The 24,650-nt window shown below is 46.3% G+C and overlaps 1 protein-coding gene across 1 annotated transcript in view; it reads right to left on the reverse strand.

Moving 5' to 3' along the window:
- ADAP1 (ArfGAP with dual PH domains 1) overlaps nucleotides 1-24,650 on the reverse strand; it is a 49,294-nt gene that overhangs the window by 18,267 nt on the left and 6,377 nt on the right. The window contains exons 2-4 of the mRNA XM_064673106.1: nucleotides 21,285-21,415; nucleotides 19,714-19,805; nucleotides 10,849-10,931 (exon numbers count right to left, since the gene is read on the reverse strand). Coding sequence (XP_064529176.1) covers nucleotides 10,849-10,931; nucleotides 19,714-19,805; nucleotides 21,285-21,415 — 306 coding nt within the window. The remainder of the gene's footprint in view (nucleotides 1-10,848; nucleotides 10,932-19,713; nucleotides 19,806-21,284; nucleotides 21,416-24,650) is intronic.

Below are 24,650 nucleotides of genomic sequence, written 5' to 3' on the forward strand. Positions count from 1 at the left end.
CTATGCTCATCGGGTGGCCTGACTCTCCCAGGGAACACCTACAGCTCAGGGCATCCCCAGGGAGCATCCCGAGCACACCCCAAGACACAGGCAGCACATTCAGCTGCCAAGGGGTGGAAGGGTTCAGACCATCTCACCCATGAGAAACTGCACCAGTTCAGCAAATTCAACTGACCTCAAACTGACCACAAATTAAATGCTTTCGGTTTGAGCTGACAAATGTAAACATTTCTGTTAAGGATGATGCAAAATGAAACAACATTTCTTAGGTGTGTTTTTCTGAGAGGCCAAAAAAACCCTTAATGAAACATTTTGCACAAAGTGCTTAGATGGAGAAAAAAAAAAAGACCAACCTCTAACTATTTAAAATTTCATGGGGCAGCCCTTACCCCTTTCAGCAAGGTTCACTCCCTCGTTGCTCTGCTTCCCCTGCAACGAGCATTGCTGCTGCCTTACTTTTTGCACGAGAGCTGCTGCTCTCTGGCTAATTATAGAAGCTGGATCAGAACTGTGCTGAAGGCAGCTTGACAGAACCAGCTGTTAAAATTATAGCTGGATCCTAAACTAGCTGTGAACATCCAGCTTTAGCTCACAGTGGTGCTACCCCCTTCCCAGAGCCGGCTGCCAACGCCTTGCTTGGCCAACTGCTCCTCCTCCTCCAAGTTCAGACCCACAGGTCCTCACCTGCGATTTCTGGCTGCCTGAATGCTTTTCTGCTTTAGGGGAGCTGAAGACATCAGAGTATTTCTCTTTGCTAGATGTTTTTCTTCCTACAGCAGCTATCTGTAAGATCCATCACCGCCCCATCACTTTGTCACTGCAATGTTCATGGATTTCCTGGAAAGCATAACAGCAGTCATTGGCCTCTTGCCATGGCCCAGAGAGGTAGAAAAAATAAAAATGTTCCAAAGTTAACTCTAAAAGAAAGGCTTTTGCGTTTGGAGCCCTTTCCTTTGCCTTCTGGTGGTGACTTTGAGCAGTGTCTCCTTAGCAAGTCTGGGAAATGGTGCAGCATCTTCCTTTGATTCTAACAGAGCCTCAGGAGGCGGCCGTGCTCTTTCAGAGGGCATGGACTGTGTCTGAATTAGCACTTCCAAATGCTCCTGGAAGGCACTGAAAGGCTGCTCCAGCTCCTGGTCATGTGATGACAGTTCTGTGGAGACGTCAGTGCATCCTGGCACAAGAACAATACCACGTGTGGGTCCCTGCCACGGGCCTGCTCCCCTTGCACAAGAAAAAATAATAAGACAAACACACTGTGATCTCCCCTTGCATCCTCCTCATGAGTTTAGTTTGTTAAACAGCTCTTTGATGTGCTTTGTCTTTAGTGCAGTGAAGTCCGTGTTTGATGTTTACATCATTTGTATTGTGGAGTTGTTAACATGGAGTGAGGCTGAGCAGGACCCATCACAGGCAGCTCCCCAGGAGGGCCTGTTCCCTCCACAGCCCCACCCAGACCCACTGCAGATGCTGCAGAGGATGCTGTTAGTCTGGCTGGGGATTAGATCTGCGGCTGGTTTCTTGAGTGGATTTTTTCAAGTGGATCCCTTTCCTTTCAAGGCAATTTAGCTCAGTATTTTTTCACCCTGGAGACAGGCTGTTGTGTCAGTTTTTGCCCTGCTCTGGATGAGGCTGCAGAGAGCAGAAGTGACCTGCACAGCATCACCCCCCAACCCATCCCCTTCCTGTGGTACCAGTGCCAGGGCACACTGAGGAAGAAGAAGTAGATATTTGTTTTAAAGGAATGACTGCATTTCCATCAAACCTCCAAGGAGAGGATGGGGAAAGGTTTTTTTGGAGCAAGTCCTGACAGGGAGTTGTGTAATGTTAAACACATAAAGGATTATATTGGAAAGACATGAAAGGGAGACTTAGCACCAGCAAAAGTGTCCCATCTGCTTCAGCTGAACATAGTTTTGACTTTCCTATTTCAACCATTTAAATTTTTTCCAGAGCCTTTAATCTTCAACTGTTCCTCCCTATTAGACAAAAGTTTTGGGGGAAAAAATAACCCAGGCCTTAGTCCCCCTTTTCTGTACCCAAAATCCACAGCACAAATGCCAGGGCATGGATGCAGACGCCAGACCTCACACCCCCCCACTGGGGCATCATGCCCTGCTCCTGGGGCTGCAAACATTGCACCTGACACGTGCCAGGTGCTGCACAGGTGAGGACCTAGTGTGGGGGCTCGGACACAGAGAGCAAGGCATCACCCAGGGTGTGGGGAAGCAGCAGGACCAGTGCCCACCAAGCCTGGCTCCCAGCGTGACTCATGTCCCAGCTGATGTCAGTGCCCGGAGAACAGAAGCCTCTCTGTGGCTCTGGCAGCATGAGAAGGAGGTTTCCGTGCCAGGCAAGGTTGCTCACTGGAAGGATGCTTGTGTTTTAACCCCCTCCTGACAACAGCCTCCAGTGACCTTGGTGCTGGGTTGGGAGAACTGCAGGGTTTGGAGTTGTCCATTGGACACTCACACCCTCAGCCCTCTAGTGATAACCTCTGGACAGGGGCATCTAATGGAGCACCCAGAGCACTGGATGCAATCTGCACATAACGCTCTTGCGCACCCTTGAAGTGCTAAAACATTCTTATGCTCCCTTGAAAAGCAAACTGTGATGAGGTTGCATCCTTTTTAGAGAGGGCTAGAACCTGCTGCCACTTAGCCTGGCCTCCAACATCCCTCCCTGCATCCCTCCCTGCCATGCTCCCCCTTGGCTCCTATGACCATGAAGAGAAGCGTCGGCAGAACCTGCACAGCACCAAGCTCACAGCAGGCTGCAAAACTCAGCCAAGAGGCCAAATTCTCCAGTACAGTCCTTGCCCAATCATTTTACTCTCTAGGACACCGAGACAGGGCAGAGGTCCATGCCAAAGAGGTGCAGCATCCCTGTGCCCTGGGCTCCTCATTCAGACATAAATCCAGCTGCGTTCAGAGATCAGTCCCATCTCCAGCTCCCCCAGGGCACAAACACAAACTGCCAGGTGTGCCAGTGCCAAGCAGAGGAACTGCTCCTGGTGTCAGCTGGGAAAAGTGAAAATGCAGCCAGACTTTGGGACCCAGCAGCCAAGACCTTACGGACAAGGGCAAGACCGAGTGCAGAGATTTGTAACACAGTTTTGCTGAAATCCAGTAAGAGCCAAACCTGGAGCTTTGGTGCAGCCAAATACTGGAACCAGCTGCTGGGAATTCACTGGAAACTGTGATTTAACACAGGAGACACCAGTGATGCAATCCTAGCCTGCACACCAAGCACCAGCACACACCACAGGGAACTGGTGTCTTGACTTCCAACCACAAAACATCTCCCCTCCCATGTCCAAATCTCTGCTTCGCAAAAGTCAACACGAATTTTCAACAACATACCAGGCTACCCTGATTTGTGCTGCTTTTTAACCATGCTACTACTATTTTTTTGTTTCCATCTCTAGGTCTATGAGTGATTTGCTTTACAGGGATGGGAAAGAGGGCCTAAGACAGCAGTACCAGGAAGCATCCCTTAGTGAGGGATCTCGTGGCAGCTGCATTTTCCCGACGCACGCTGCTGCCCTGCATCACGAAAACTAGTGCTTCCCATCAGCGAGGGACAGAGCAGAAAATTACCGAGTTTCCCTCAAAGCTCAGCTCTAATACTTGAGCCTTTCAAGCATCAGAAGAGAATTTAATCCTTTTTACAACTAGCATCAGATAACAGTGACATTAAAAAGCAATAGGAGCCAAGCAGCAACTTCTCTTTGGGGCTAATAAGTAGAAATAAATTAACTTATTTCTTTATATTGAAAATTCCTCTCTAAGGACTAGGATCAAGGCCTGCTAAAGCTTTTGACAGCTCTGTTTGCCCATCAGCCACATCTGCATTGAGGTTAAACAGAGACTTAGATTCACAGAAACTTCTGAAAAACTCAGACCTTTGGATCGAGGTTACAGATGTAGCCAGTATTTTCAGAAGTTCAACTCAAAAAAATGCTAGAAGAGTCGGTTATAATTAGGCTTTTTCTACATTTCTATATATGGTGTAAATCAGGAGGCAAGCCACTGGCACTATGGGAAATGTGCCAGCAAAAAAACAGAACGAGGGGGAAATAAAACTCTTTATTTGCATGGCACAATTCACTTTACAGGCGCATAACGCAGCCAGGGCTTTAAAGGCCATTTATAATTTCGCAGCATTATGTGGCACTAAAGCTTTTATTCTGGTATTCAGAGCCTAATGTGACTTAGTGTTCATAAAGCGACGTTTCAAACCCCACTGCTCTCACCAGAAACACCTCCATGGCCATCACTCGCTTCTGGGTACGTTAATACAAACCATGGCAACTGCTCTGCAGAGATTCCTCCACTGCTTCAGACACCGAACAGGTAGCTGAGATTATAAAGTGATTTTTCCTAACAAAGTGCTCACGGCCCAATTACAAACCACTCCGAGCTGCCATCGCAGAGCCGGTGACATCAACCGGCGGAGCAGCTCCGGCATCGAGCATTCCCGGGGGCTGCCCCGGGTTTGTGCTGCAGCCCCTCGAACAAAGGGCAGGCGGAGCAACAGCGGCTCCGCTCAACCCGCGCTGACACCGAGGGCTATTTTTAGCACGAGGAGATGTTGTAAGCTCACAGGGGACTGGGGGAAGGGAGGAAAGGTTTAAGGGAGAAAAAAAAAAAAAATGCCGAAGTGTTTCTCTGCCTTGTCAGGTCAGAGGAGGGAGGCAGAGCAGTGCCCCGTGCCGTGGCCAGGCACAGCCGCCCTCGAACCGGCGGTCACGCTGGTGTCCAGGCACAGCATGGAAATGGTGGTGTGTTACTTCAAACACACCAAACCCAAATCAGCCAAACACCACACACCTCCTGAAAGGCATTGGGATGCTCCTGCACACCCTGGTGCACCCCGTGCCACACAAGGCACTGCAGGTGACCTTGCTCTGCACCACCACGCTCCCCTATGGCACACATGGTGCCTGGACAAAGCCCATCGACTTGCTGCTGGTAACCCTCAAAATGGTTGCTTTTATCTCATAGTTTCTCTTAGTACTCCTGTGAACTCGGTTTCCTAAGGAACCAAGGCTTATTCAGCTGTATCTCCCTCTGGCTTCTCAGCATCTTGGATAATTTCAGCCAGATGTGGCTTGCTGTGTTGCTAAACACACCACTCTCTCTTGCTTATAAAGCAATGGGATAATTTACACACTTTAAAAATCATCCTCATCCCTGTGTTTTGCAGAACTACCCTTGTAGTGGGGCACTGCCTCTTCTTCTCTGAGGAGCTGGCACCTGCCTGCTCTCACCTTACACTCAACTACACTAACATCCTTCTCTGTGTTTGTACAGTGCTTAGCACAGCACCACCTTGACACCCTCAGAGTTTCACCTGGGAAAAGCCAGGAGAGCTGCCCTGGAGTTGGTGGAAATAGGAAGAGGAACATCGGACAAGGATGTGGGCTGCACTTGGGGGAAAAAAGAACAATGAAATAATCTTCAGGCTGGTCTGCATGAGAGAAGCTGAGATGGCAGCTGGCTACCATCCCAACCACACACATGAGTTGGCTCAAATCCTCCCCAGTGCTAAAAGCAGCTTTTGATTTAGCTGATAACACCTTAGCAAGAATAGAGTTTCGATTCAACTGTTTTACTCAGCATGGGTGTCTTGTGTCTCGTCAGCCAAGATGCTACAGGAAGCACCTATGGCACTTCTCCCCACTCACAAGGAGCTGGTGTCACACAACAGCTGTGTATCACCCTTATCAAGTCACTCCCACAGGGCACCTCCCTACCCACAGCACGATGCTCTGACCACGGAGCAGCTCCAGTGGGAGGGAGAAGTGTCCCACATCAAGACTTGCAGACAGCATAAACCAGCACAAGCATTGATGGAGCAATGCAGATTCACCCCAGCCAAGGCAGGAATAGGGCAGGGGAAAAAAAAGCAACAACCCACTCAGGTTCCCACCCAGGAACAACATGCTGCCCCGACCCTGATACAGCTGCAGTGCCCTGAGGTGAGACTGTGCTCTTTCTTTAAACCTTCTCACCAGCATCCTTGGCCCTTTTGATTCAACTGTCCTTCTCTGCAAGGGAGCTGCAGCCGAGCCCAAGCAGGCTGTATTGCCAGGCAGTGATTTATGGCACAGTTAAGCCTGTGTATGTGAAAGGCTCCTGGAGAAAACAGCCTCTCCTTGGAGCCAGCACACTCTCTACCACTACTTTATCCCCACCAGTCTGCAGCATAAAAATCTTACTGACTGCAAGATGCCTTGTTCCCTGAGCCTGTGGGCCCTCTCTGCTCTCGCCCTCTCTTCTTGCAAACACCCACAGATCAGAAGACCCTCCCTGTCCCCAGCCACCCACCACCCCACCCACACAGTGTCACCTCACCTCCTCTCCCTGTGCCACCTCCACCACCAGGTTTTACAGCATGTGCTTGCAAAGCAAAGCGAGGGGATGGTTCTCATGTGGCTTCACACTCCCTTCTGCATGAGCATCTCCTTAAAGACCACATGTTAGGGGCTTAGCAAAGGGCACCAGGACCCCTCAAGCTGATGCCTTATTTCCCTGCTCAGTGCTTCAGGCTCTCTGAAGTGCAGTAAAACCTGTGCCCTTTTAGGCTGCTATTAGCACTGGTTTGCTCTCTGGGTGTGCTCAGCCCTGTAATTTGCTCCTGAGGTTGTGAAAAAATGCACTGCAGAGATGGTGTTGCTCTAACACTCTCAGCTCCCCACTAGCCAGGTGAAATGGGGTAAGAGACAACAGAGAATGAGGTCTGTCAGTTAAAATAATTGGGTTTTAGCTGCAACACTGCTCACTGTTTTGTCTGATCAGGCTCAAAATAAACTGCATTACATCACTGCAGGTCAGACTGAGCTAATAAGGGTCTCTTCCTCACACTGAGAAAGGACGTTTTTGTGTCCCGTGCATTTTCCCTAGTGCTTTGCAGTCAGAGCTCCTTCCAACTGTGTGAGTGCAGGGAAAAATTAATTCAGACTGCTGCCCAAATTATGCAAGAGCCTCATGGAATGGAAAGTGCATATTAACAGATTTTACTATTTTGGGGTGTTCTTTTATGTCTTGTAATTTATTTTACCATCATATTTACAGACAAATACAAAATAACATATAAGCCAAGAAATCCTTAGGGTGCTGACAAAAGATAGTACAAGCAAATAGGTACCTTCAGAGAAATGCTACCCCTAGTGACTACCTGAATAAACCAGAGCTCATCTGAATAGTGACAATAAGGTTGCAGTAACACCATATTATCTTACTGTGCAGCCCAACAGGCCATCCCACCCAACCATGGAACTACCAGTCAAATAGAGAGTCCTTCAACTTCCACACCAAAGGATACGGTTTAAATCTTTAGCTGGTATAAATCTGGATTCCTCCACAATTTTCATGGGATCTATGGCAATTTATATCAGCTGAGGAGCTCCAATCTCCCATGACTAAAGAATGAAAGCAGTGGAGCCAAAGTTCAAGGAGAAAACAATTCCCTTTTGCTCTTTCTTGGCCACATCCACATTCCCATTCTCTCGTTCATGGCCTGGGATGCATCAGAGCAGCTACACCTTGACCAGTTTATAATATCATAGTGCTCCAGCCCTGCAAATACTGTTGCCTTTTTCCTCCTCCATGTCTCCCTTGGTTAAAATAAATCCCTTTGATTAAGAGAAATCAAAAATACCCAAATGAACTAACTTTCAGCAGGACTTTTGGAAAGCACTGCCACAACTGCTATCTGTCAACAGCAGGGGAAAACATTCAAACTTTTTAAAGCCGATCAAAATATTTTTAAAATTTAGCAAACCTTGCAGTTGCCTTGAGATACAGATCCAGACTGATGGCAATTACAGTCATCCCATTTCTAGGAGAATTCAGCACCTGTGCCCCATTAAACTCTGTTAAAAGGGACAATTAGCTGGAGATTGACAGTAATTTCACCAGTTCATTTACCAGAAGGGATAAAGCCAACCTGAAACACGTTTATGTGAAAGTCTCAAAACTGTTATCATTCTGTGCTGTTGTGCAACAAACGTACTGCTATTGGAAAGGACGTGGCCACGGTGTTAATTGGGATTGCTGGGGTGTAAATAATGTTTTGTTTCATAAAGTCTGGCTAGGGCAAACAAATTATTTAGCTCACACTACAGCTGAGTGAAGAGCTCAAATGTATAAATGGGTGTATCTAAGAATCAATAGTGGATCACCAAAACATTTAATCAGTTTTACTAATCTTTCTGCACTATCTGAACTCAAACTGACTCCTCGCACTAAAATCAATGGTGCTGATATACTCATTAACAATGAAACCATTGGAGTTTGAAACACTAACTGGAGGCAGACGAGCTGAAAGGCACGAATAGCACATGGGTTTGTGCTCCAAGGCTTCCTGGGGGAGCAAGAAACTCTCTAAAAACTCCCTTACAGGAATTTTCTCTGCAATGTCCTACCGAGGGTAAGCGGCTGTGACTACACGTACAACAGCACATCCCCAGGACAGGGCATCTGATTTAGGGACTGAACCCAGAGCTATGGATCCTCCTCCCAAGACTCAGCTCAAGAGCTGGTTCCAATGCTCAACACTGCCCACACTGGGGATTTCTGCACGTGGGAAGTGTCTTGGTTTCCCAGTTTTGTTCCCCAATTCTGATTCTGCTACCTGGCATCACTGTATCTCATGAGGCAGATGTTTCCCAGTGGTTTGGGGGCTATGCAAGGTGCCTTTTGGGGCATCCCACACTGCCTCTTATTTATACCCTTCCCCAGCAGCTGAAGTTTGCTGCATCCTCCTGCCAGGCCTCCCTGAACGACTATCTCAGCTCTGACCTGCACATCTGACACTCCTGTCCCGAGACTCATTTCTCCTAAGTCTGTCAGTTCAGCTGTGATAGCTTCTGCTTGGCATCTGCAGGCTCCAGACAGTCTCTCCCCAAAGGATATTCTGAAAGACACTGAATTTCTGACTGAGGTTTCGTCCGGCTGCCTGGAAAAGGATGTTTCTCAAAACTACTCAAATATAGCATTTTCTTATTTTTTTATGCAATTATTGAACAAATATCAGAATGCAAAATAGCCCCTGGGATTGGAAAATGGAATTAAATCTTCCAACAACCATGAGAAAATGGATACTGACATCTCTATTAGCAACAAAATGTTTCATGCTCTGAAACTGGTAATCTAATACTGCTGCAGGGAATTCAGAACGGTGAGAAAAAATGGTCTGAGACAGCATTAGGAAGAAACAGAGATATACATACACTCCAGTGAGACACTGCTGGGTGTGGGGTGGGCAGGAGGGTGCCCTGGTGTCAGTCCCACCTCGTTGTGGAAGTTTGGTGTGTATTTCCCCAGCTTTGTTTTGTTGTAACACCAACCTGGTCTCCCTAAGGAGGAACTACATGGACAAAGACCCCCTTGGAGTTTCCTGTCCAGAAGAATCAATGAATGACATCTCAGATGCACAGGTCATTTGTGCAACTCCTATGCTGGATTTTAGCAACAGTGCAATTCTCAAAGACAAGATACAACCTAAAATCACTCATACACAACCCACACAATGCCCACGAGCCTGTTTCCCTTCCCCTCCTCCTCACAAGAGCACTGTTCACTGAAAATGGCTTACCCCCTTCCCTTCTATGCTGTATTTAATGGCTTTTGAACTTCAAAGAGAGGGGAGAAAACCCTGTCACTTCACCATGCAGTTAAATATTATGCAGCCACATTACCGAAGAACACCTAGAAAATATGCTGCTAAAATAAACTCCCCTTTGAACTCTTCTTATAATATCTTTCAGAATACTCAGAACACACTGCCCTTCTTCCCACACAGCATTGAAGCACCTACTTCACTTTAACCAGGTACACGCTCTTCTTCGAGTTGAAAGGACTAATCACGTGCTTAAAATTATGCATTTGCCTCAAGTACCTGGTTGAATCTGAGCTTTTCTATGTAGAAGTTGCAAGGTAGAAATTACAAACATTATTCCTGGGTGAACATTACACACACATTGGCAGATACATTCCAAAATTATCTAAGAAATCAAACTGTTTATTTTTATTGTTAGCAGAACACGTCCAACTCCAGCAAACTGCTTTGAGAAATCTAAAATAAAAATCTGCATAACATTCTCTATATGAATATGGATACTCCCCACACACTATGTGTGTGCCTCATGTATACAAAAGAGCAGAGCAGAAATGCTCTAAACATAAATTGAGAATATATGAGATAAGACTTTAATTGTGGTTTTCACATCAGCAAAATGCTGGAGCCACCTGCATATTATTAGTCTTGAAAAGCATCATGACAATAATATTTTAACCTTTAATCTGTAGCACGGTCTTTGCTAATAAAATTATCCCAGAGTCATCCAAGCACATAGCTGGTGTCAACTACTTATTATGCAGAGTAAATTAAATGCCACTTACATATAGCACAGAAATACCCAGCTAGTTTCAAGCACTTTCATGTGGTCCTGATGCTGGTGCAGCCACACAACAAACACGGTCGAGCCCCTGGGTCTCCTCTTCAAATCCTGCCCTTCCACAAGGAAATCATCCGACCCACTGCTCCACCAACCCACCAGCAAGGAAACCACTGGCACTTTGTCTGACCTGCTGTTGGTGAACAGCCCTTGGAAGTCAACAGAAAGACTCCGATTCATTTCCATCAGGTATTGAAATTCCCATTATTCCAAACCAAATACAGGGAATATCAGGAGGGATCTTTCGCAAAAAACCCACACTTGCTCCTCCTACTTAATGACATACGAGCAATAGTCAATATAAAGAACATATAAACAGAGACAAAGAAAATGGAAGGTGCTGGACATCAAAAATCTTATCTGTCAAAAGTGTCTTTCACTACCTGCAGAGTAAGGCTCCTGCTTCTCGCTGTGAATGAATTCTTTTCGTTCATATTTGGCTCTGATCCACTGTTCCCGCAGCAGTCTGGAAAAAAGAAATACAGAGAAAAGGAAACATGGTCCAAGATACACTAAGGAAGAATCCAGAACCATTAATTCTTCAATCAAGATACAACTGTGATTTAGAAGTCTTCTAAAAATTGCATTGTACAGCCTGGAGTCAAGGGTTTCTTCTGCTTACAGTTGGACAATAATTATTCATGTAATTGTATATCCAATTTTATTGGAAACTTATTTAATAAAATGTACAGGTTTAGCAGAATAGCCCACTCCCATCCACCCAATCAGACTGTAAAAAAAACTCCCTCAGTATATGAACTATTTTAAACCTAATTTCCTCAGACCACAGCAGGATCAGTAAATGAAAAAAAACCAAAAAACTACAGACAAAAGAGGGATTATTGCCCTGAAGCCATCAATACAGAAGCAGAAATTGGGGATGCCTGGTGTGATGCATGTATGTGATGGCCTTTTGGCAGTCAAAGATGCAGAGAGAACATCTCTTTGTCATGCATGGACAGCTATTCCAAGAAATTGTGATGTGTCAGGTTAAAATTACACTTGTAATGACCAGGGGATGCCCAGCCCAGGGACACGTGACACCCGTTGACTTGGTGAATATGGAGCTTGCTGCAGGGTGTCACACACTTCCCAAACCAGGAACAACACAGAATAGTCATATCCCAGGCCCTGGCCAACCTCTTGGAAGGAACTGGGGTGTGTGAAAACTGAAAAAGCCTCAAAAAGACCAGGAGAAAATGGATAGGTAAAGATGTAAAGGCTGGAGCACAGGATCCAAACACTGGAAGTTGTTGAGAACCCACCTGGTCGAGCTCTTCCAAACTCATAGCCTATACTGATAAGTCTAAGAAAGCAATCCATAATGCATAGCAGGAGACATGATGATTAAAACATCCTTTATTTTTAATGTTGAAATGATACCAATGATTATACACCAAGACCTTAACTTCCAAAAACTTAAAAATATGCCAAAGATTATAAATACATTTAATGTTATTTTATTTTAGTATGAGTGCTGGAACAAATTAAGTAGTTTTGATCTAGAATATGCTAGAAACTCCTTCAAGAATTAAGTGCAGTTAAAAATGGTTTAATTGCCCTAGAACCCTAAATAGCCCAAGCAGGCAGAAATCACACACAGAAATAAAGGCATGTGTTAGCCCAGCTTCACAGCAGACATTTCAGAGCAGCCTACACCAAAGACAGTAAATGATCCCCCATCACTGGATGTGTTCTATAAAACCATTGCACTTCAACACATCAACTTCTCTGCCAATGAAAACTGTTCATATGTTTAATCACCTTTTCCTTTTTGCTGATGCAAACTCAATGGTATCTTTTCAGCAGACACATCCCAGAAATGCTCAAAGAAGATAAATATACCAACACTGCTTATGAAAATTCACCTGCAGGTACAGCAACTGCATTCAGTGAGAACAGTGGCTGTGTTGGTTTCTTGGCAATAAAGGAGGAAATAATTACATAGACTTTGTTCCACCCACTGTGTCATCTCCTTGGTTGGGGCACCAGCCTTCTCCCCCAAGGCTCAAGGAGCACCATCAGTTCCCTGCACCCAAACCCCAACTGTGAGCTTCTGCTCTAATAGAAATAATGCACCAATTCTGCCTTTCCCCTTTCTGTTTCTGTTTTCATTACTGATCTTTAGTTGTTACACACACATCTGCAAGTTTGACTGTGAGCTCTGAAGATGAACACCCATCTCCTTTCTGTTGCCACCCTGTGCTGCACTCTGTTTTGAGTACAACACATTTTCAGTCCATCTCAGGGGGTGCAGGTAAGCTTTGTAGAATCCTAGAATGGTTTGTTTTGGAAGGGACCTTAAAGGTCATCTTCCTCCAACCCCCCTGCCTTGGGGTTGCTCAAACCCCATCCAGCATCCAAAGGGGCTGTTCTGGGTCAAGCAGGATGCCCTTTCTGGATCTGATATCCACAATATGGTAGCTTGCAAACATAGGTGGCTGATGACCCAAAAGTTGGCACCAAAATTCCTGTTTCCATACAGTTGCGACTCATCAGCAAAGCTACCAAAATTTAATCATAAAATCAACACAAATACTTAAATTTGCTACCCTTCTTGCAATTTTTCCAGCCCAGCTGCTGTGGACAGCTTGTTATCACTGAATCCAAACTTGGACCTTTTCAACAGGATGATTAGGGATTGAGCTAGGGGGATGAAAATTCACACCACCCTCGGCTCCCGCTGACGTCAGTGGATTCAGCAGGAGCTGCAGCTGCTCCGAGTCTCTGAGAGTCAGCCTTCCAGCACGGATGTTTAAATACAGTATAAATTAAGATTCATGTGCAGCAGTGGGAAAACACTCCTGCTGTAGGATGCAGATCGTACAACAGACACACCCTGCTGGGCTCACGCCCTGGGGAACACTGCTCTGCAGGGACCGACTTCCCACGGCGCTGCCAGCAGCGGTGGTTCAACGTCTCCAGAGCTTTTGTGCAAGACAGCACACTCTGGGCAGCCATCCGGGGCGTTCGGAGAAGCTGCAAAATGCTCTTGATAACCTCTCCCAGCATCTGGCCCTGAACACAAGTGGCCCCAAAGGCAACTCCCCCGGCACACGGGGCTCCAGCCGTGCCACTTTCCCAGCGCACAGAAAGTGCTTTCTGACAGTTCACACACCCTTCCCCTTTCCTTATCGACACAAACCCAAGCTCTTTAGCAATAATTTCCCAAAACCCAAGAAACACCAAGAGCAGCCCACAGTTAGGACAACTCAGTGCAGGGCCAGTAGCTGCAGCTTCTGCTCCAGTGGTTATTTATAGAAAGCAGAACAACTCCAGCAAAAGAAACCAAAACAAAACCCCAACTAGGATGGTGTGGAGTCCACCAGCTCCCTTCACTGCAACAGAGAAGCTGAGCAGGGCCTTGACCACACTCACTCTCATGGACTAGATGCAATGCTGCCATAAGAAGTTGCTTATGATCCTGGGGTTAAACCCCAGTTTCACTAGCACAGCTTTGATGAATCCAAACAGAAGCAGGAATTTGTCCTGGTATCTACAGGATTTGAGAGCAATTGGAGGGCAGGGACCATCCAGAAGACCCTCAAACAATACAAGGATCGTATGATAACAGTCACTGTTTCAGTGGACTGCAGACCTGATCTTAATTTCATTTTAAGTATGCCTTCAGGGGCTTTTTAAAATATCTGTTGCTATGTTTTAGTTGAAATGTACTTTTCCAGATGTGAATATGTGTGTAAATAACCCAGGGCAGACATCACATGCCGAACACAGGACCCTCCATCCAAATCCACCTTTGATTCTAAAAGGAGTTCTGTGAACAGAAAGGACTGTAGTAACAGTCTCCCAGTATTTTACTGCATTTCTGGTGATGGGATAATGTAGCAAATAAGCAAATATGCCATTTGTGTTTGTCACATCATTCCTAAACTGCAGAGATGCGCAGCTCTTGGGATTGACTCCAAAAGATTTAACAGCCCACCTAAAGTCTGTCAGGCTGCTGGTTACAGGGAACATGTCATTTTTTGGCAATTAGAACAGAAAAGTCCTGCTAATCATCAGGATAAAAACCTGGGAGCAAAGAAAACAAACTCCCACCAACAACACAAAACGCTAAGGAAACCCACATTTCCAACAGAATAAGGGAAAATTCGCTCCCCCAGGTGGAATAGGATTGGGCTTCACTGAGGAGGCAGTAGGTCCAGAGGCCAACAAAGCACTGCCAACACCAAGAGCTCCAAATCTCAGTGTAGGCACTTGTTTGCTTGCCTGACCACCCACATGAAAACAAGGGCTCTCTGCCCAGGGGCCAGCAAGGAAGGTTCCAGAAGAAGCCACTGGAGCAGCTTCATCTTGGTTCCACCTACTCAAAGACTTTCACTCACAGCAAAAAGCACCACAGGAAAAGCTGCTCAAGCAGTTAATTATCAAACTGTGGCTGCGTGGCTTCAGTGTGCTCTGTGGAGGAGTGCTGGGCAGCCAAATTCTGAGTCTCCAATTTATTATTTCCCAAGACTCTCAGCTGGCCTGGCTGATGCACTACAGAACACACACCACACAGGCAGCATAGCTGCTGTGGCTTTTTGGAGACTTATGACAGACTAGAGACCTCAGCCAGAGGTGAAAGTGGCCCAAAAGGCATCAAACACCATACACCACCTCTTTCTAATTGCATCCTTGTGAGGCACCACCAAGTCCAAGAAAGACAAAAGAAATGAATGTCATCCAGGAACGCCATTTCCAAAAGCCAAATTTGTAGCTTCTGGAATTTGTCAGAGGTTTTTCCAGCAAAAAACAATCTGCTTTCCACAGGCAGCTTGGTGGATGCAGCCATGCCAATTTTCTGTCAAACAACTCCTTTAATGAAATTTTAAGCCCGAGTCCAAATTTTTTGCTCAGACTGCAAGGAGAGCCACGGCAGCACAGACTAAAAGCCTGTCTAGTTTCACACTCTTTTTCTATCTAGTAAGTCCTTGCTGTGAGAACTCGCTTTTAAGTGGCTTTGTGAGGCATGAGGCAGCTGGGGGGCTTCTTCCAGGTGCTCTGTGCATCACCTCAGCTCGTGGAGCCCCGGGGAGTGATGTGCCATCCCCCAACCAAGACTAATGCCCAACAGCAAGCTTCCAGAGGAGAGCAAAAAAGACAGGGGTTTTGGCTAACAAGGCATAAAATCCTTGCATGATGGATTTGGAGAAGTTAAAGCTGAATTTGAGTATGCAAAATCACAACATCCTCAATTAAAACGCTAACTGGTTCCTTTTCTGTTTGGTTGTTTTACACGCACGGTCCAGTTCACCCCGATGCTACTTTTCAGAACAGTTAAACACCAATTAAAAACACGTAGGAAACAGCCTGTGTCGGTACTACCTTAACCTTGTAGCAATTTCCTTTGGAAATTAAAGGAATCTATATGATTTAACAGGCTTAGGAGCTAACAGCAAAGAGAAAATGAACAACAAGGAAAGAAAACCCTGTGGCTGGTCAGGACTGAAGGAGTGGGCAGCTCTGAGCACTCAGCTGACTGCAGGGCGACGCTCAGACAAAGAATTCCTGAGGCTGAGTGCCCAGTTTGAGCCACCACAGGAGGTTCTACCACTTTGGAACTGATCACCAGCCATTTGGACAGGCCACACAGCAGCACCTCAAACCTTACACCCAAGAAATCAGGTACTTTTGAAAGCCGTGGATGTAAAATCTGAAGACCCTCATTAATAACTAGGAGCCTGAGCAAAACTCAGTTTTACCCCTCTGGATATTAGGCAATGAAGTTTATTATGTATAAAGGACCAGGAAAAGGAGGTGACAGAGGAAGAGGAAATCTGGTTTGCATCCCTGACTATCCTTATGCCCCATTCATGGGAGAGGAGGGGCCACACTGACCTTCAGACACCAGACTGAGGTGGTGGGCTTGGTTGCTCCTCTATCAAATGAACCAAACTTCAAACAATAAAGAAAAAAAATCCAGAGATTTACCAGGCAATTTTCTCCCTGCACACTTCAATCAATACAATAAGGCACTTCAGCTAATAACTGTTGTTCTTTAGATGACTACATGGGTGACTCTTCAAGATGTGATCCTCACCAGGATACATCCTCTGACTGATGTCTCATCTCGTTCCAGATAAGACAACCACTCAGTACAACTCATGCCATTGCAGTCTGCCCCATTTTTCCTACCAAGGTGCTCAAATGTGCTGGCAGTCACTGAAGTGTTCGGCATGAGGAGCAGATGTAGCTCCCACTTATCTAAGAACAGAGAGAGGAGCAGAGCAGAACAGCGCACTGCAGCTCATACCCAGTTCTGCAGGATGATGATCTGCATTCCCAAATCAAGCAAAAAGGCAACAGAAAATAACAGTAAGTGTTAGGCAGGGACATGGATGTACTTCCAGTCCTGCAAAAGCCCAGTAAGAGATCATCTCCACTTCCTTCTATGAGTTTTCAGCCAGCAAAAGACTGAACAAAGCTTTTTTCCTTTGCTTTTGCTCAAGAGTGATGCTGTTACTCACTGATGACTCAAAACTTGACCATGTGCTTGCAATGTGTCTGCCCCAGGAAAGGCTGTTTTACAGCTCTTGGTCTGCTGCTGCGGTGTACAAAGCTGGGCCATGACCACTGGTGACCATCCAAAGAGGGTTTTTGCGGTTTAAGTTCCTCACCCAAGGCTCTTGGGGCCAACACTGCTGTGGTGTAGGAACACTCCAAAGTCTGGGACTCATTTCACTCTCAGGAACTCCCCAGCGGTACAGAAGTTGGCTCTGTTCCTTGCTCCCGAGGCACAGGTTGAGGTGCTAGCAACCCGAAGATGAGAGGAAAGGACAGAAGGGGATTTTTTTTTTGGGGGGGGGGGGCTGGTAAATTTTCCCTGGGCAATTTCAGAGCACCCTGCAATTTCTCTAACCTTTGCCACGTGTCATACAAGACCAGGAAGCCACAATGGGGTTCCTGAAGGATACAGATGCCAATTGCAGCAGGCAAACACCGTGGACTTCTCAAGGAGTCAAACACAACATTGTAGTGTAGAAGAAAAAAGGACAAGCTGGTGCTGCAGCACTTCTTCCCTCTTGCTCTGAACTTCACAATTCTTCATGTGACCAAAGCAGAGGAATTCCAGAAGGAGCATTATAAAATTAAGAAGCTCCAAACGAACCAACAGCCTGTCCTTGTTATGGCTCATATGTCAGCATCCTGCTGTGCTGAGGGCAGCCCCCAGAGCCTGCCCAGCCACTGCAGCTGCCCAGCAGCACATGCTGTTGTGGGAATTAGAAGCATCAAAACCTCTTGATGCTGCAGAACGTGGGTTGGGACACAAGGGCTTGGTGCCAGCACTGGATGGAGGTGTCATCCATGGCAATGCCACCCCGGGCTGGGAGCTGGGAACAGCTCATGCTATTGCAGTGACTGGACTGCAGCGAGGCGGGGAAACAGCTAAATATATATTCCTGTAAAAAGCAGCACTCCCCTGCGCTTGTTTAGCATGCATCTGTGCAAAGGCACAGAGCCTCTGACTAGGGAAAGAAAAATACAGCCTGGCACACCATCCTTGAGACACCCCCAACGTGTAACGTGCCCACAGCTGCTGATACTGCAGCAGTGTCAGGAGATTTGCTACTGGGAGAGGTCACATCCATCCCAGTGCATCCTGCTGCTATGGCAGAGACCCGGCAGTGCTGGTCTGGAGAACACCTTCATGAGCAGAGCTCCAGGCTGAGTTCAGAAATCAGGCCATGCAAGGCTGCTAATTGTCCCAGTGCAGAAGAGGCATAAGTTGGGACCAGAAAAGGGCCAAAAATTAGTCTTCCAGCTGCTTGCAGCAAGACTGACCTTTCCTCATCCTGCCAAAGAAACAACAACAACAAAAATCCTTTAATTCTCCTGCTCCTGTTTCTCACAGGTTACCAGCCCTGCAGTGTGTCGCTCCATCGGGCATCAGGAAAGGCTGTGCATGGATCAGCCACCCCAGCACGGTCCCTGTGTGATCCCAGACAGCTCTGGCAGGGTTGTGGCTGGAGCTCAGCCACTGCTTGGCAAAGCTCCCCAGAGTGCAACTGCACCGCAGGATGGAGGGAGGAAAATATCACAGCGGCAAAGGCTGAGCTGCATCATCCAAGGGAGCCAAACCAACCGAGCACAGAACCAGCCGCAGACCCTGCTGCCAGCCCGACAGAACAAGGAATGAAAATGCTTATGGTCTCCAAGCTGCCTGAGTGCAGGACCAGCTTTCTCTGTCTCTCAGCCCGACCTGTGCGAGGAGAGTAGGGTACAATTTGCACCCAGACCTCAGGATGCCCCAAGCTGGAAAGGAAACTGCCCCACTTCCAGCCAGCACAAGCTCTGCACACCCTCAGGCAGGGATGCGGCACGGAAAAGAACCAGGACTCTGCTCCTGAACAACCTGAATATCACATAGACAGCATCTAATTGAACTTAAATGAAACTTAGGAGTAAACAAATAAAATCCCCTAGAATTGTGGTTCTCCTACTAATGACAGTGAGGTGGAAAAAAATCTTGCTTCTCCAACCCTAACATCACAAGCACATAGAAGTCTCAAAATGGCACAGCTCAACTGCTGGGATTCTGGAGCTCAGAACATTGCACAAATGGATGAGTTTTTTATTGCCAGGCCAGGCAGCACCACTCACATAAAGATACAAAACCACCTTGGTACTCGGCAGGACCCTGAAAATCAATTTTAGTTCATCTTCTTGTGCCCTGGGTGGTACAGCACGTCCTAGCTGCTCAGCTTCTTGGTCTACAAAGTCCACCCCAGCTGACTAGGGAGGTTTACTCTACTCTATGGGAGACAATAAGTTTTACCTGCCTTCACAGGGATTATCTGTCATTTAGTTAAAAAAAAAAAAAAAAAAAAAAGAAAATCCACCCCCTTGGCATAAAACCCCAGCATTTTTGCATTACAGGTAACTCAGCATTTCACACAGCAGATCAGCAAGCTCTGTTTTGATGCAGGAGGGGGGATTTGAAAAAAGCAGAGGAAATCAATGGGTAGAAATCGGCGTTTTTGTAGAAACTTGGAAGAGCCTGGGGAACAGACAAACAACTGACTTCCTTGCATCATCTCAACTGTACTTATTAAATAAGATCCCACACGTAGTCTAAACTCTACCATATGTGCGCAGAAGAAAAAACATTTTCAGGGCCTTTTATAAATGAAACCTCCTTTGTGGCTAAAAAAAAAAAAAAGGTATTATGCTAAAACTAAAGTATTACAGAGGCTGCAGCTGCACAAACAAATAAATGCTGTTTACCAGCAGAGGTATTTACTTACTGACAGTCAAGAAACGTTGGCTTATAATAAAACGGTGGCATTTTAGATTCATATTTTGCTTTTGCTACATTGTTTCCATTCGAGGCCATAAACTGTTAAAAGAGAAAAGACAGCAATAATTATAAAATGTTAAGAGCATTTTTCTTTATCCTCTTTTGCTTTTACAGAGTAATAAAATGATTGGGATAGGGCATCTGTTCACTTTGAGAGGGTTCCCCGGGACTGTGCACAGAAGGGATGCTGTAAAGACTGTTCCTGCAAACCAGGGCTCAGAAGTTAATATTGACCATTACTGCCAGGGATCCTACAGTTTAATATGATGCTCAGGACAGATCCTTGTCACAGTCACACCTACATGATCCCAACCAGTCCCCACAGGAGCAGAAGGCAGCATGCAGTGGCACTTCCTCACTGGCATGGGAATGAGATAGCTCTGACAAAACATCCTTTGCTTGAGATCACATCACTTGTGCCAAAAGGATAATTTTATTTTTGCAACGTCATGCCAGCAACCTCAGAAAGGAGTTTAAATTGATAAATAAATAAATAAATATTCCATCTGCATTGACAGCCCTCCTTTTCAATAAATAAAAAAATATGTTTCTATCTGCCCTGACAGCCCTCCTTTCCAATAAATAAATAAATATATTTCTATCTGCCCTGACAGCCCTCTTCTTCTTATCCTGTATACAAATGGATGGTTGAGAACTCTGAAAAGAGTTCTTATTTTCTTATTCATATATTTTATTTAATGAAAGTCACTTTACAAGTGTAAAAACCCCATTCTTTTCCAGGCAGTCATGCTAAATACCTTTTGTTTTGTGTCAAATGCCAAGCATACAAACATAACAAGCAGCTAAGCTTTTTTTCATTATTGTCATGGTTTTGAGTTTCTCACATTTACATATCCAATCTATTCCCCCAAAAAAATCAGGGAATTAAAAACCCCTGCAACATTAAGGCCTGTTTTTATCAGAAAAGACATGACTCCATGAGCTGCAGCTTTCAGAAAAACCTCAACTCTACACATAGAAGACAGAGATCAATGACTGGTAGTGTTCTTCGTGCTTCTAAAGACACCAACAGTCAAAGCAGAAAGGTTTCCTGGGTAGGCCTGCCCTTAGCAGCATCACCCAAATCTAGGCAGGTGTGTGGCATAGATAGAGAGAATTTATGCTGTGAGGGTTTGGTTTTTCAAGACGTGAGTTTAAGAGTCTTCAACAGTAAGGGGAACAAAGCCAGAAATAGCTGAGCTGGGCAGGGGTGGTTCAGACTAGAGGTCTAGTAAGTAATGTAAGATATGATAATGTAAGAAACAGAAGACAATTCATTAAAAATTAGTAATCTCTACACACTCTATGTCACTGATGTTTTTATATGGGTGGGGGAAACCCTCACAAATTCTTTGCAAAATGTCTGTTCTATCTCAATCAGCACCACGGACCTCATTCCCACATTCGGGAATTATCTAGACTTGTTTTCTGAAATCACATTTGTTGTGGCATCTTTAGAAAGGACTCTAAAGGGAAGAACCCAGACTCACTGGTACTGCCAGCCTCGGGTGCACGTACCTCCACTTGAGCATCATCCCAGTCATCCAAGCGGACTGACTTCACTTTGCTGACCTGGGGAATATTGCGATGGATTCCTGAACAATTCAGGCAGATGAAGATCCCTAGGCTGTGGGATGCCCAGTCTGGGTCTGAAAGCAAGAAGGAAAGAGAGAATTGCACTTGACTGATCTTTCGGATTCAGGGCAGAACAGGGCATGGCAGGGGAGTTCAGGAGTCACAAGGTGCAAGTTCCCTGATTCTAAAGGCATCAAATAAATATACAAGGAAAATACGATATGTGCTTGTTTATATTAATAGTAATACAAATCAAACTAACAACTAACAGATTTGCAATCTCCAGTGCAGCTGTTATTCACAAATCCCCAGTATACAGACAACTACATGTGCCCAAGACCTCCCAAACTCACTCCATGCTCACACGAAGAGAAGAGGGGAATATCCATCTTTCATCAACAAATCCCACCCAAAAACTGCATGGAACAGAAACTTAAACCCCAGAACATTAAAACAAACAGCTCAGGGAAACCACTATGCTGCTCCCTTGCCTTATTTTTATTTATTTATTATCATTTATTTATTATATATGCTCCACAGAGAGACTGTCCTCCCACAGCTGCAGCTCCCAGCAGCTCAACCCACCATCCAGGAGGTTTCCAGCCCTTTCCTTAACGGAAAAATGCTGCCAGTGGCAGCTCTGTACTTTCTCTGAGCAAAACCGCATGCTGTTTACAGCCCCGAGCTGACATCTCACACAAAGCACTTTAAACACGAGTCCCCTCCAAATTCCTCCTTGGGAGAGGCACCGCCTGAAGCGGAAAGACAGAGAGGAACAGGCAGGGCAGGGGCCGGGGGCAGGACATATCCACCAGTGTCCCTGGCACTGCCTCGCCAATAAAGCCAATACAGAGATCTTTGTTTGAACTCCCACTGGCAAATGTCAGCGCCTGCGAGTCCAGCTGCGCCCCAGCAGAAAGAGCTTCATTGCAAGTCACCAAGTCAGCCACTAAATCCTCCCGACGGACGTCCCCTGGCGCCGTCCTTCCCAAACCTGCAGGGGCGGGAGTCCCTCGGCCGCCCCATCACATCGGGTTGCCGAGGGATAAGGGCAGGTCTTCCCTTCTCACAAATCCTCATCGTCTGTATATTCCCCGCAGTGATTACACTAAACACTCGCTCCTCGCAGCGCAGCAATTATTTATAAAAGGCAAGGGAATGCGCTCTCTCCTCCCCATACATATTTAATGCCCGGGCTGTGTCGGTGCAGGGAGCAGGCTGGCATGGGGCAGCACAGCTCCTCTGTCGAAGTACCGAGGGCTGCCACCAGCCCTGCCCGCGGGGACGGCCACCAGCCTCCTGCAACACACTCTAGGGAAGACCAATTCGGTTCTCCAGAGGTGGCTCTGCTCAAATATAAACCCCAGAGCTAAACGAGCAGCCTCATCAGTCGTGGCTGAGTGCCCACCCAGGAGAGGGGAGCAAATTCCCAAGCTGTTACAAGTCCCTTCAGTCGCAGCTCCCTGGGCTCCCAGGGCTGACACCAGCAGACTACAAATAAAGGTGTCTTTTTTCTGTTTCACATGGTCTCCTATCCTCATGCCAGGCCCCAATGACTGCAGCTCAGGCCTGGCAAACATTAAACCAGTCAGGTGGATCTAAGGGCACCTCAGCAGCAGTCAGGTGCTGCCCACATCCAGCCATGCCAGTGAGAACAAAGGGTGCTCTGCCCCACCAGCCCCAATCCTCACATCCTCACCCTGCTCCTCCCTCAAGCACTGGGTGACTCGGCTTCACACACCATCCCAGGTCAGGCACCCTCACTTATTCCGACCACAGAGGCTGTGGCCAGTTATTGGGTTGTAGGCAGGCAACAAGAACCAAGAGTTTTGAACACTCATGCATGTTCCTGTTTCTGTGCTCTAACTCCTCATGTTGCCCTTTCCCATCTCCAAACACATGGCTCTAATCAAAGTCTGGGACTTGCCAAAAGTCCTCTCACAAACAGTCCAAGGTACAGCACTGCTGCCTCGTGGCAGCCCAGGGGGACTAAATGATGCAAGTTAGGCAAGGTGAAAGCACCAGGATCTCTTGTTTAAACATCCGTCACTGACTTCCACACACAGTATCAGGCACAAGGAATGGTGAAAGTGTCCAGAGGGGGAAGCAGCCACAGAGCAGCGATGACAAAGCCATTGCATCAAAGTCTGGAGCTGGGAGCTAAATGGTCAGCAGCTCTCTGTGCTCAGCACAGCTGCCCCAGGATAACTGTGCTCCAAACCTTCCCAGTGAAATGAAATCCGATCAAAGCACTGCCCGACCCAGGGAAACGGGTGTCAAAGTATGTACTGGCCAATAAAACAGGTTTTACTGGGAGTCCCAATGCCTGTTTTATGTTAACAGATTTATCTTAGGCATGCAGATGGATTTCTTCACGTCATCTGCAACTTCCTGGACTCAGGCTTCCAAAGTCCTCTCGAAGAAGTAACCCCTCCACTGCCTGCACTGCTGTGTGTGACAGGACCAGGAGATATCACACCTTCCTTCAACCAGACACAAGGACACATTTGGGTAGAGAAAGATCCTGGAGGAGACTCCAGCTCAAGTGGACACCAAGGCAGCTCATACCCAAGCTGTCTCTTCTTGACATGAGTAAAGAGCACCTCAAGCAACAGGTTTGAAGCACAATATGGCTTTAAAGAAATCTACTCACATCAACACTTGTCCTCTTCAGACCAGACTCTTAAACATGCTCCCCCAGCTCTACACCATGTCAAGCCTTGTCTAATTAAGAAAACAAAAGCTGGATTATATTATAGGGTATATATGCACAAATGATGTGAAAAATTCTCAGATCAGGAACACAGTGATCTCTGACCTTGGCATCATCACAGACTCCCATCTTTCAAATGACTGCACCATTGCTTTGAGATAAGACATCTTATCAAACATGCAAATAAATTTTTACAAATGTCTTCACATGAAACAAGAGAATTTTGGGGCGGCACCATCAGTTTAGTGAACTAGTGACCCCAGGCTGCACAGCTGGCAAGCTGAACTCCCCATAGCTGGGTGAAGTCCACCTTGCTGTTAGACACTTCAACAGCTGGAACACATTCTCCACGCTGGACATTACTGAGAGTTCAGTAATTTTATTTAAGATATTCTGTCTGGGCATGGAGAAAAAAAGGTGCACCAAAATGGCAATATGTTATAATCTGGAACATTTGGGCATTGCTTAAAAAAGATGATTTTTTTCCTAAGCCTCCAGAGTTTTGAGTGAAAAGCAGTGAAGCCTAATGAAAACTCTCCAACATGCCTAAGTTCCACACAAATTACTTTATTCCATTATTTCAAGCCAAAAGTAAT

The sequence above is a fragment of the Pseudopipra pipra genome, chromosome 16 (genome assembly GCF_036250125.1).
Source record: "Pseudopipra pipra isolate bDixPip1 chromosome 16, bDixPip1.hap1, whole genome shotgun sequence".
NCBI lineage: Eukaryota > Metazoa > Chordata > Aves > Passeriformes > Pipridae > Pseudopipra > Pseudopipra pipra.